Source organism: Oryza brachyantha, chromosome 2, assembly GCF_000231095.2.
Source record: "Oryza brachyantha chromosome 2, ObraRS2, whole genome shotgun sequence".
NCBI lineage: Eukaryota > Viridiplantae > Streptophyta > Magnoliopsida > Poales > Poaceae > Oryza > Oryza brachyantha.
In genome coordinates this window covers 12,503,875-12,516,825 of record NC_023164.2, presented here as the reverse complement: position 1 = coordinate 12,516,825, position 12,951 = coordinate 12,503,875, and the positions used below count along the sequence as shown (strand labels likewise).

General features: G+C 38.2%; 1 protein-coding gene across 3 annotated transcripts; it reads left to right on the top strand.

Moving 5' to 3' along the window:
- The first annotated feature begins 5,335 nt into the window (after positions 1 to 5,335).
- Positions 5,336 to 10,973, top strand: LOC102719555 (aspartic proteinase 36-like). 3 transcript variants are annotated; one of them, XM_040521001.1, is made up of 10 exons: positions 5,495 to 5,775; positions 5,886 to 6,015; positions 6,148 to 6,395; positions 6,481 to 6,705; positions 8,218 to 8,380; positions 8,463 to 8,533; positions 8,652 to 8,742; positions 10,239 to 10,314; positions 10,395 to 10,466; positions 10,614 to 10,973. In XM_040521001.1, the coding sequence occupies exons 1-10, from the start codon at positions 5,495 to 5,497 to the stop codon at positions 10,760 to 10,762; spliced, it is 1,506 nt and encodes a 501-aa protein (XP_040376935.1). In that variant the 3' UTR covers positions 10,763 to 10,973. The 3 variants fall into 3 exon arrangements, 1 of the variants encoding a protein (XP_040376935.1); XR_005811132.1 differs by lacking the exon at positions 10,614 to 10,973 and having other exon boundaries at positions 5,336 to 5,775; positions 9,909 to 10,314; positions 10,395 to 10,417; XR_005811131.1 differs by lacking the exon at positions 10,614 to 10,973 and having other exon boundaries at positions 5,336 to 5,775; positions 9,842 to 10,314; positions 10,395 to 10,417.
- The last annotated feature ends 1,978 nt before the right edge of the window (positions 10,974 to 12,951 follow it).

The following is a 12,951-nucleotide window of genomic DNA, read 5'->3' as shown; positions in this document are numbered from 1 at the left end:
TATGTTTTTCATGTCAAAACGGTATTCGGACGGGAAAATCGATATACGGTGCCGGTCGGCACCTCCGTATTTTAGTTGATAATAACACCTTTAACTTTTTGTATGCATTTAAAACTTATATAATTATTACCTACTGTGTTATTATTGGATTTATTATTGAATATATTTTAATTATAACTTAAATTTTTAATATATTTGTACAATGTTTTTTCATAAAATAAATAGTTAAATATGATAAAAATCCACGACGTTATATATTAAAATGCTGATGGACGATATAAGGAAACAATCCTTCCTCGGTGTTCTAGTAAAAAGACCACTAACAAATTTAGGATGTAGTGTACTCCCTCTGTCTTAAAAAAATGAATTCTTCGGTTTCCGTGTCTAACGTTTGACCATCCGTCTTATTTAAAATTTTTTTAGGAAATTAGAAAAAAATTAGTCACACGTAAAGTACTATTTATGATTTATCATCTAATAAAAATAAAAGTATTAATCACAAAAAATTTTTGAATAAGACGAAGAGTCAAAAATTAAAGGTAAAAAGGTGGAAAATTGATTTATTTTGGGATGAAGGAGTAATACATAGCAACTAAGCGGTCAAACTTTACGGGCGGGTAGACCGTGCTAGACAAGTTTGTATTGGCCTAACATGCACCCTAATAAATCGGTTTTGTATTACCAGAATGGATAAGTCAACGGTTGAGATCTGCCGCAGCACATGAACAACGGTCAAAGCGCTTGATTGGAACATGAACTTTAAAGCAAGCGACATGCATGCTGGATGGGAAAGCATATAGAGATTAGAGATTAGTTCTATGTAATGCCGCTGATTTTAGACCTATTTTAATAATTCATTTATTAAAAAGGATTACGTGTATTTATTATGACTTCATCATTAAAATAACTTGAAGCATGACATATATTTTTTAACGTATTTACATAAACATGTTGTATCCATGCTAACGTTATAGCTCAATTTTGTAATGTAACAAGATATCATAAACTCTTTCAAATACAATTATATAGCCAAACATTTAAAACTATTTATATATATGAAGCATTTGTTAGTCTGATTATTGTTTAAACAAACTATGATTATATAATAGCGAACCACTAGTCAATAATGATTGTTATAGCTTTGCATAACTAATTATATGCTGGTACACATTGCAATTGCAAGTTTTCAAATTTGAACGATGATTTCAAAACTTGCAAGGGCAATTTTATACACTAATTTCAGAAATATTACAACAACAAATTGATGCACTAATTTCTGAATAACAATAAGATCAAATTCATACATTGCACGGATAATTTTAATTAGATAATATATTTATTAAACTCAGTAAAGCTAAGTTTAACAAAAACTAATGAGTTGGATCTCATACAACTTTCCATCTTCTTATAATAATGATTTTTTTATATTTGTATATATCCAATAAACAAAACAACTGTGCAATTCTCAAATAACACGTAATTAAAAGTATAATTTTTTTATGAGTTTAAAAATAAATTTTCTTATGTCTTCTTACATTACATAAAAAGATAATTAAATCAAATATTAAGTGATCAAATAATAAATAACAAATATTTATTGTATGTGTTATTTTCAGTTTATAAAATTTATGACATAGTTTATAACAAAGTAAAATTGTTAATGATGGTTTCATTGGTTGTGTTTTCTATTCGTATTTATCATTAGATACATATCTTTTAATAATTAAAAAGTGTTCTAAAGTGATGCATCATTTGATAGATCAAGAAATTTACTTATTTCACATAAATATGATATCAACAAAATATTTTTACAACCCCAAAGAAATTTACTCATTTTCATATTTACTTGAGATTTATCTATGATGTAATTATTAGTTATTTGGCTATTTAAACGTATAACAAGAGTGACCTAGAGAGTTGATCGATTTTACGATTAGCGCAACCGCGATATGCCGTTGAATACGACTTTATTGTCTAGCATCGTTACTTGTGTTGTAACGATGTTTCGTGTTGGCTCGTGCTATTATGCATGTCGCGTCGATGCTATGATTGAACTTCGATACTAAAGATATGCAATGCATCTTTACAGAAAAGCATTATAATTGAAAATTTTATGTATTTATCTTTATATAAAGTATGTAATATATAGAAAGTCTTTGACTTGTTATAATTGGGAAATCAATTTCTAACATATAGAATCTTTATAATTTCTTATTTAGAAATTATCTAGTATATAGAAAGAGTGTAATGAGAGGTATGATTTTAGCATTTGGATTTATAGAATGATGAAGAGTGACTAAAATTAGTTACTGCAGTATACGGTAGAAATATATAACAAATATTAAAATCCTGATAGAGTATTATTTTACTGGAAGCCTATTTACATTTTTTGCATGTTTTCCTAAACCACCAGCAGGATAATTTAAGCTCCTATCAATCCCGTGGATTAACCCCCACCCTAAAAAGTCATAAATCGTACTACATCGATCATATCACTGCAATCAACGCAAGTTCGTATCCGAAACGTACCAAAAAAACGGCCGCACATTGTCTAGGGCCGCGTTCGGCAGACAACGTAAGTTATCTTTGTCTCCCTCATTTTTCACGCGTACGCTTCTCAAACTGTTAAACGATGTATTTTTTATAAAAATTTTATATAGAAAAGTTACTTTAAAAAATCATATTAGTCTATTTCATATTTTTTTAATAATTAATAACTAATTAATCATATATTAATCTATTGGTACGTTTTTCGTGCCGGATAAATTAACTTATCCACCGACGTAACGAACGGGGCCTAGGTTATCTGTGTATATCCAAGCATCAGTTTCATGTGCCGTCCGTGCCGGCCGAAATTGTTTACAAGTTTTGGCAATATAAATGCCGTGTCGCTATGAACTGAGGACTATTTTTGGGTTGGTGGCGATCCATCCAGAGGTCTATTCAACGGCGGTTGCTGTCCGGGGGAGAGGAAACCGAGGGAAGTGCAGCTGCAGCCGTTCTGCAAGTTGTTAGTACGAGTTAATTTCGAGACGCGGGGACGGCAACGCCCACGGCCTCACGCGTAGTACAATTTGTCATCTACGCGCTCGCGACACGGCCGGTTTGGTTCACTTCACCGGCGCTCAATTGCAACTGGTCACCCTAAAAGCTGCTTCAGGGTACCGGTTTAAAGCACCTCAGATATAGATTGCTTAGTGAGGTGCTTAACAACATAATTAAGTTAAGCACTATACTGATTTTTTTACACAAACATCTCTCTTTGTCTAACCTTGAGTGTAACCTCGAGTGTAAGTTTAATTTTAATATCCTTTATATACTCTTATATTTATCTATATACTTCTCTATTAATTAGAGGACTCTTTGATCTTTTCCTTTAATTTCCTCAGAAACCCTACGATCTAAGCTGGAGTTACGTTGGAACTAAACAAAGTACTTGACGAAGTTTCATCATTTTTTACATCTGTTTTCTTTCCGCTTTACAATTCCAACCAGGAATACTTGTGCCATTTCCCCTAAAATAGAAGAAAACCCATGAATATACCGGTGGATCCGGCTGATTGCTTCATCGACATGTTAACTGGATTAATAATTTAATTGCAACATGGTCGACTGTGCTTGCCAAGTTGCCGTGGTGTGGCCAGCTGCTGCTATCGATCGAGCGCGAGTCAGAACCAAGCAGCGGAAAAACCGAGCACACCCCTCATCAAATCGATCGATCGAGCTGGCCCGGTCGACCGACCGACCGACCGGGTCGGTCGTTTCCGTGGACGGGTCCCCTCGCAAGCGCCGCGGATCGATGCCGTTCACATCAAAAGTGAAAAGAAAAACTTTGTAAGATGAACATTATATTTTTGCTTTTGGTATGTTTATAAATTAAAATTAAAATTTTTCATTTAGAGACAATTTTGGTGTTTCTTCACTAAAATATATTTTATAGCCCTCACTTTTAGTTTTTCAACAATACGAATATAAAAATTTTATTTGTAAATTATTTTTCTTTCAGAGATATGTCTTACCTCGTGAGCTCAAACGCACTGTGATCGGATACGATACGATGGCCGTCGATCTCGACGTCGACTAAACATATAAAAAAAAGCGATTTAGCACCGAATAATAAGATAATAAATAATCCTGGATTAGGCTATCTAACCCGTGCCGCGTCGGATGGCTTGTGTTTGTCCGCACGCATCCGTGGCTGCTCCTCGAGTCGGGCCTGGTTGGCTTCGCGAAGTGTTTCTTTATGCCTGCCGGCTCGTAAGAAAGAAAAAAAAAAAGTTTGCCACAAGTAGTCCACTGCCTGTCACACTCATCGTGTAAAATGATCGGACGTTTGGCGAAAAGAGGATGTATATTCGCGTTTCGTCCTTGTCATTGTGGAACTTTCACAACTCTCCTTATTTTGCTTATTATTAAAAATAGTTTAAGTATTACTTACAAATTTTTATATTTACACTAAATTTTTAAACAAGACGAATGGTTAAAAATTACAAATAAATAGTCAAAATCCCATATAATATGGGACGGAGGGGCAGTAACTAAAAGCTAATTTATAATTGAATCTTTTTATATATGAGTTTTTAATTATTGAAAAGAAAATACTGTAAATGTAACAATAAATCATAAAAATAACTCTAAATTTAAATTATATATTTTATCTTCTAAGCATAAACCAAATCTAAAAACTACTTCATCTGTTTTTATATTTGACAGTGTTCACTTGTTGAATCTATGTTTAAATGTTCGTCTTATTTAAATTTTTAAATATTTAAAATTATAAGTCATGCTTAAAATGTTTTTTTATTTGCCAATATGTCATATCACCCCATGGATTTATCCGGTTTATAAGAGCAAATCCAGACGATCATCTGTACTGTCATCCATCCTAAAAGTAATAATATGAGAGAAAAAAAAAGTTCGAGGACGTCATCTATCCCATTATAAAAAATAGAGTATCATTCATATTAAAAAAAATTCAAATATAAATGTTCTCTTTTATTTATCCATATCTCAATATCCAATCGCAATAGCAATATCAAAATAAAAGGAGATAGTTGCTAAATATTAATAAAATATATATAAATAATGTAATATAGTTGTTCTATTGGAATAATGCATGATATGAATAGATAATATATTTTGGATAATAATCTAAATAACAACGTGGAGGATGAAACTTGGATAAGGAGTTAGGAATGCTCTAAGTAATTAATTATACTATGGAAAATGCCAAAAGTACAACAAGAAGGGGGCCAATAGCAATAGGCGATGTCGATTTAAATAGCGACCGTTGAGATCAAACGCTCTTTTCTTCCTTCCTCCTTTTCTCGTTTTCCTTCCTCGCATCGCACCGGCCTCTTCCTTTTTCCTCTCCCTCCTTTTCCGGAAACCCAGAGTCCTCTCCAATTCTTCGCCGTTCTCCGGCGAGCGCGACGCCGGCGAAGAGACCAGCCTACGGGAGCAGGCTGCGGCTGCCGAGAGCCCGGCCCGACCGATGGCGGCGCGCGGTGCCCGTGATCGTGCTGGTACCACTCCTCGCGCCTCCTCCCTGCTCCTCTGCCTCGTCCTGCTGCTCGCGCTGTCGGCTGCGGCGGAGGCGGCGGAGGAGGCCACCCCCTCGGGGGTGTTCGAGGTGCGGCGCAAGTTCACGCGACACGGCGGCGGCGGGGAGGGCCACCTCTCGGCGCTCCGGGAGCACGACGGCCGCCGCCATGGCCGTCTGCTCGCCGCCGTCGACCTCCCCCTCGGCGGCAGCGGCCTCGCCACCGGCACCGGGTAATTCAGCGAAACTTCCCTTAGTCGTGCGTGCGCGGGCGGGCGCGCGCGTTCTTCGTTCGCGTGGGTGGGTCTCTCTTTTTCTGATCTCGGTGGGAGCGCGGGCGCAGGCTCTACTTCACGCGGATTGGGATCGGCACGCCGGCGAAGGGCTACTACGTGCAGGTGGACACCGGCAGCGACATACTCTGGGTCAACTGCGTCTCCTGCGACGGCTGCCCGCGCAAGAGCAACCTTGGGGTACTCGCTTTGCTTCCCACCCATCTGCGATCCCTCCTCTGTTACAGATTGAATGAATTGATGATTACTTGTGCCGGCTTCAGCGTCTACATCTGCTTGATTTGGGGGAAGTTTTGGTGTCTGGTTTTGTAGATTGAGCTGACGATGTACGACCCGAGGGGGTCGGGGAGCGGGCAGCTGGTGACCTGCGACCAGGACTTCTGCGTCGAGAACTACGGCGGCGTGCTGCCTACGTGCACCACTTCATCGCCGTGCCAGTACAGCATCACGTACGGAGACGGGAGCTCCACGGCCGGGTTCTTCATCACCGACTTCTTGCAGTACAACCAGGTGACCGGCGATGGTCAAACCACGCCGGCCAATGCGAGCGTCACATTCGGGTGAGTTCTTTTTGCGGGGGAGAGGGGGTGTAAAACCTTCTGGAAGTGATGCCAATAGCTGGTCGATCTCCGTCGTCGTTTGCAGGTGTGGTGCTAAGCTAGGCGGGGATTTGGGGTCGTCAAACCTGGCCCTTGATGGGATTCTTGGATTTGGTCAATCGAATTCTTCGATGCTGTCACAGCTCGCTGCCGCGGGAAAAGTTCAGAAGAAGTTTGCTCATTGTCTGGACACTGTAAATGGTGGAGGGATTTTCGCTATCGGGAATGTGGTTCAACCAAAAGTGAAGACAACACCGTTGGTGCCCAACATGTACGTCATTATATTCTACCGATTAGCTGTTCCTATTCTTTTGTCTGTTTCTTGTTTACTTCAATCATTCTTCGTTTCTATCCAAATCGAGTTTCTCTACTAATGCATTTATTTTGTATAGCCTTGCATATGACTGTTCCCTGCTATGAGGCTTGACCTGGCATAACAAGTCTGTAGTGTCTAGCTGATGCTTCACTTTACACCAGGAAGTTGACCATCATCAAGTTTTGCATATGACATGTGACAAGTGTGTAATCAGAAACTTTCTTCCCTACTTACAAAGATCTGTTCAAGATTTGGATTTTGTCAAATGAATTAGGCTTCAGTGGTCCAATGATGTTGAGTATTTTTTATAATAAAAAGAATCTAACTGATGTTAATAACATGTTCCATGTCAGCATCCAGAGCTTCTGACTGCTGTTTTCTAGAAATTCTAGGCACCTAGTAGACAATTTGATAGCTCATTGTAGGATTGTTATCACACACTTACTGTGTTGTCTGAATTCAAACTTAAACTTAGTTTGACTCTTGGCTTATATTTGTTTCATTCAATTTGAATTTTGAAACCTAGTATAGTAATTTTTTTGAGAAAAATGTAAGATAATGAATTACGTATTAAATCGTTACAGTATTGATTTTTTGAAATATTGTATTCAAATGTGCAGAGTTCCCTTCTTTCTAGGATTTAGCATCAACCTTTTGGTTTGCACCTCCATGTCCACACTCGTTTGTGTAATTGATAATTATATCATTCTCTGTTGGTGTCTTAATTCGCTTTATCAAATCTCTAGGATGAAGAGTATAATGATAACCAGATTTTACTACCAACCACAAGTCAAAAAAAAAGTTTCTGTAGCTGCTCAGTTTTTTTTGGCTGTTTTTAGTGGCCTCTTCATTGATGTTAGCAATGTATTTTTGGATATCTGGTTGCATACAGAATTGAAATATCATGTTTCTTTGTATTTAAAACTACTAACTCAACGGTGATGTAATTTGATTGCATTTATTATATGGATTTCATACAACATATTTTTTTTAAAAAAAATTAGAGAATCAACGTAAAACTGCTAAGAAGTAAAAACTCCTCAAATTGCTGTAGGAATACATCAACACATGCTTTTTCTTGAGCACTCCATCTTTATTTGAATTGTTTCACATATTAAAATATTTGTTTAGAGGCATGTTTGTATCTGACCTATGATTAATCCATGTGACTTAAATACTGCATGTTCCAGTCTAGCTGACTCTTCTGCCTATCAAACTCTTGATTACACATCTTGGTGACTAACAAATGTGAATCTTGTGCCTTCTCATCTGTATTGACAATATATTGTGTCTTGATTGATAATTCATCAGTTACCAGTTCCACTAACCACTGCTTGTGTCCACAATGGGTTCCCTGTTCTCTTCATCTTGAATGGCTAATTGTGGTTTAAAACTACATTAACGGACTAGCCTTCTTTCCTCCTGGCAACTTGCCACACTCTCAACTTTCCCTGTTCATTACTGTAGGCCACACTACAATGTCAACCTGAAAGGAATTGATGTTGGTAGTACCACACTACAACTTCCAACAGATACTTTCGATTCAAGTAACAGTAAAGGTACCATCATTGATAGTGGGACAACATTAGCGTATGTCCCAGAGGTGGTTTATACGTCTATGATGGCTGCGGTATGAAAGCCTCTCTGAATCAATCCTCTTAACCAAGAGTGGTTTGCGCACATCATTTTATGTCTTCTTGATTGTTATGCAGGTATTTGATAAGCATAAGGACATATCCTTACAGAAGTCCCAAGACTTCGATTGCTTCCAATATTCTGGAAGGTATGCTTGATAATGGTTCCTTATAAATTGCCTTTCAAGGTTTACATTAGGTGGGAGATACTGATACTGGATTCAAATGATAATGCTGATAAAATGATAACTCTCTTTCGTTTTGCAGTGTAGACGATGGATTTCCTGTAATTACTTTTCGTTTTGAGGGAGATGTTTCACTGACTGTTTCGCCGCATGATTATCTTTTCCAAAATGGGGTAAATTAATAATATCTCTTCCCTATTTTTTGTGGACCATTCAACCTGCAAACATATGTTAGCCCATTAGTATTCATGTAAAATTTAATGCACTAGCCCCATCACTGCCATGCTACCTTATGTTGTGACTGTTGTCCATTATTTGTTTGCATGCTGAGTCAATATTGAACTGAACATTTGAATATCTAAATTGACTTTAAATTCTTAAATGTCATGCTTTGGAGATTGCTCTATGCTATTTTGTTTGCATATATTTATGATCTTTTTTGTGCCGTGTGCTGGCTTATTGATTTGTACCTTTTCTCTGAGGTTTATAAGGTCGGGCTTTTCTGACTATGCAACCAATAATAAATATTCAGTACTACATAACATAGAACAACATTTCTGGTGCACTTTATGTCCTTCTGGATTCGATGCCATGTGATGTTTTACCTTATTCAGTATCACATTTGCTTAGTAGTGGCGTGTAGTTCTTTGGATTTTAGCACCTCAGATCTGGAAACACAATCGCATGCTTGGTGTGGACTTGTGGGGCATTATAGTCCTGCAGAACGAATAGCTATCAAGCGTTTCAAAAAAGACGGGGCAAATTCTGAACTCAGAGATAGCACACTTAATCGACAGACTCCTATTTTGCAGTAATTGCTAATTAATTTAGCTCAAGATAATAAGGATGAATTGGATTAAACTAGTTATGTTGCACATCAATAGCTAAATTCTTGTAACTTATCTCTTGATACAATGTTTGCAGTACTTTGTCTCATTTCTTCTTCTATCTACCGTTTCCCTTCAGACAGATGCTCTGTTCTTTATGGTTGTTTTGTTCTAAACAAGTATCTCAGTTAAATTTTAGTGGGCCTTGTAAACCAGAAAAAAAACATCGTCACAACTAAACCTGGAAATACCGTAGAATGTTATGCTTGATTAAATTTGTTGTCATGGTACAATGCAAAGAAAAATAAGATTTTCGTATATACTACTATTTTTCTGGAACATTGTTTTACTACTTAAAATACAGTGTGTCTTCATTCAGTGATCAACAACTTGCGACCATCGTGGACTGGAATAGGATAATGAAGTTCTATTTTCTTCCTTTTAGGGTGTCAGTACTGTTCCAATCTGAGTGGTGTTTTTACTCCTCTTTTGCTTTCTGGTCTTCCTACTAGCTAAGCCGAGTTCCGTAATTTGGGTTGCTCCTGAAGGTTCTGCCAGGCCATATGTGGCAGTCATTGGTTCAGTAAGCTGGAGATCCCCGTAAACTACTCTGTTACCCCGGCAAAGCAGGACGCTTTTCTCTGAAAAACTGTGCAAATACCAACTATTGTTTCTACTTTATAGATAAAAAATTATAAAATGGGACGACATTAGTTGTTTTCTCATATTTGTAAGATTGTTTACCATCACTGTACATGGTAAAGCAACCAATAACACACTAATACAACTTGTGAGTTGTGATAGTAAATGATTCATGTAAATGTATAACTTGTTTTATGCAGAAAAATTTGTATTGTGTGGGGTTCCAAAACGGTGGGTTACAATCCAAGGATGCCAAAAATATGGTGCTTTTGGGAGGTGCATATGGTTATTTCTCATGTTTACTTACTTTAAGATATATTCCTTATATTTTTTTTCTAAAATGTAATTACTTTCAGATCTGGTGCTTTCAAATAAACTGGTTCTTTATGACTTGGAAAATCAAGTTATTGGGTGGACAGATTACAACTGTAAGTTTTCACACATTGAAATTTTATAATGTTTTTGTGTCGTCTACTTGATGTTTCAAACTGCATTTTGAATTTGGTATTGGAGAAAAAATATTCCGTAATACATGGGGGCTCATTTGATCATATTCGCCTTCCCTGTTGTCCCAGGTTCCTCAAGCATTAAGATGAATGATGAAAAGACCGGATCAACCTACACAGTTAATGCACATAATCTCTCCTCCGGCTGTGAATTTCAGTGGCACAAATCCTTGCTTTTGTTGCTAGCAACAACAGTTATCAGCTATTTAATGTTGTAACCTGGCTCTGGAATCCTGGGTGTACAATACTTCTTCATTGTGTAATGAAAGAAATGTTTTTTTTCTTATAAAGGAAAAAAAAAAGAAGTATAGAACTAAGACAGAGCACTTGTATTCTCTTGGTAGAACAGAGAAAGGAAATACAGCTAGCACGTTGTACAAACAGGGTTGGACTAACACTAGCTTTGATATTCATACATTTAGATGTAAATGGCTGTTTCTTTCAACAAAGTATGTTCTTCTTTTGGGAAAAACGATAATATTGTCATACTTGGCATTTCTTGGAAGGGTTATGGTTACCTACTCAATCCTGGCTGCTATGGCTTCTGCTTGTTAATCAAAATGGGCTAGGCCTAATTAAGATTAATTAAAATTCCGACAATAATGTCACCTTGGAGAATTAAGGTGGAGAAGCTCAACTTAAATAGAGAGGTTAGTGAGACTCTCTGTTGACTGGTTAAGACGGTAGGAAGACCGTCACGAACGCGCGCCGGCCGGCTGACCGGCCAGTCCGGGACGTGGCGTGGCATCACGATTTGATTGCGCGGGATCGGGGGCTATGGATTCAGGTTTCTATATTCCTCCTCCTCCTTCCTGAGGCCACGACAGTTTTCACTCCACTGCTTTTGCTCCTCTCTGGTTTTCTCGAGTTCTTGCGCCGCCTCTCTCTGGTTTTCTCGAGTTCTTGCGCCGCCTCTCTGTCTCCCCGGTTCTTTTCTCTTGCGCACACGAGGGTTTGGAACTACCTGCTCGGGTAGGCGGGAGCTAAGGTTTTTGGAGAGTGCGTTCACACGACTGCTCACTGCATCATGTCGACTGACGGAAAACGGCAATGGGATTGGGAGCGGTGTCGCCCACGGCAGCGGTGGCTCACACGACGACGGCGGCGGCGTGCACGGTGACGGCAACGTCAACGGGAACAACAACACCAACAGAGGCAGTACTGCCTCAAACACTAGCAGAGGGCCATTTTCAGGGAATATCACATTCTCCTCCATTCTGTTTAATGTTTTAGAATGCTTGTTAGCAATGGTTTCATTGCTATATCATGATCAAATGGATGCTCGTGATTATCATATATTAAGCATGCTGTCAAATGTTCTGTTCATAATCGTTAGATTATTCCTTATATTTATCATGCCTATTGTCTTATTATTTTAGATTAAAATATACCAAAATGTGATCATATTTCCAACACTACTCTCCTGCTTATTCATGGAACTTTGGTGCGCACGCATATTGGAAAGATGATTTCCAATGGTAAATACATAAAAATATATTGTCGTAACCACATTAAACAATTCCTGCTTGTCTAATGAAGTCAAATTTTTAAGGTCTCATTTTTTTTTCCTTTCCAAAGAGTCGTGCGATCGTACGATTTGAGTTGGCATATATTTTCATGCAATAAATAAAATACAAAATATTTACAATAGAGGCTCTTGTTTGTAGGATCGAAACAGAGTTAACCACGCTTACCAGAGGGGCGAATGGTAGGTAGAACCAAAACCCAAAAATCTTTTAGCGGAAATAAAAGATTATCTCTAGTTACGTTACTCCTGATATAACCTCTGGTTACGCCGCTCCTATGCCACCAATCTGGTTACGCCGCTCCTGAGATTAACTTGATTACGCCGCTCTTGTGCGGCTGACCAGATCGTCGGAATCGAGAAAATCACCAGTAGATAAAAAGCAAAAGACGTAGATTGAATGCTCTCAACTTTATTGCTTCAACTGGTATTTACAAAGTACACCAACGACACTTCTATCAAAATCATCGATCTAAAATCAATAACTAAATCTCTCCAAAAACACACCGAAGACATACCACTTGATACATATTTATAGCAAAATAATCTATCTCTGAATCTGTCACAAACTCGTATCGGACTCCTTCACGAACGCAGCCGCACGGACCGAACCAAATCCATGCGCACGTACGTGATGTCCAATACGGACTCTCCCTGCATGGATCACGCACGGCCACCAAAGTCCGATACGTACGTGCCTCCTTTTGCTACAGTACCAGCGACACTGTAGCATCAACCAACAACCAGCTAACAACCGTGTACCATACGTACACGTACGCATACAACACGCTTCCTCTATTCCTTTTTCACTCCGATTTTTTCCACGATTTTTCCGGCGCTTACACATACAACATGCGAAGACCGTTATGATTTCATGCCACA

Coding starts and splice junctions, on each gene's coding strand:
- LOC102719555 (XM_040521001.1), top strand. CDS start 5,495: ATGGCGGCGCGCGGTGCCCGTGATCGTGCTGGTACCACTCCTCGCGCC. Junction 5,776..5,885: donor GGCCTCGCCACCGGCACCGG/GTAATTCAGCGA, acceptor GCGCGGGCGCAG/GCTCTACTTCACGCGGATTG. Junction 10,467..10,613: donor TGGGTGGACAGATTACAACT/GTAAGTTTTCAC, acceptor CTGTTGTCCCAG/GTTCCTCAAGCATTAAGATG.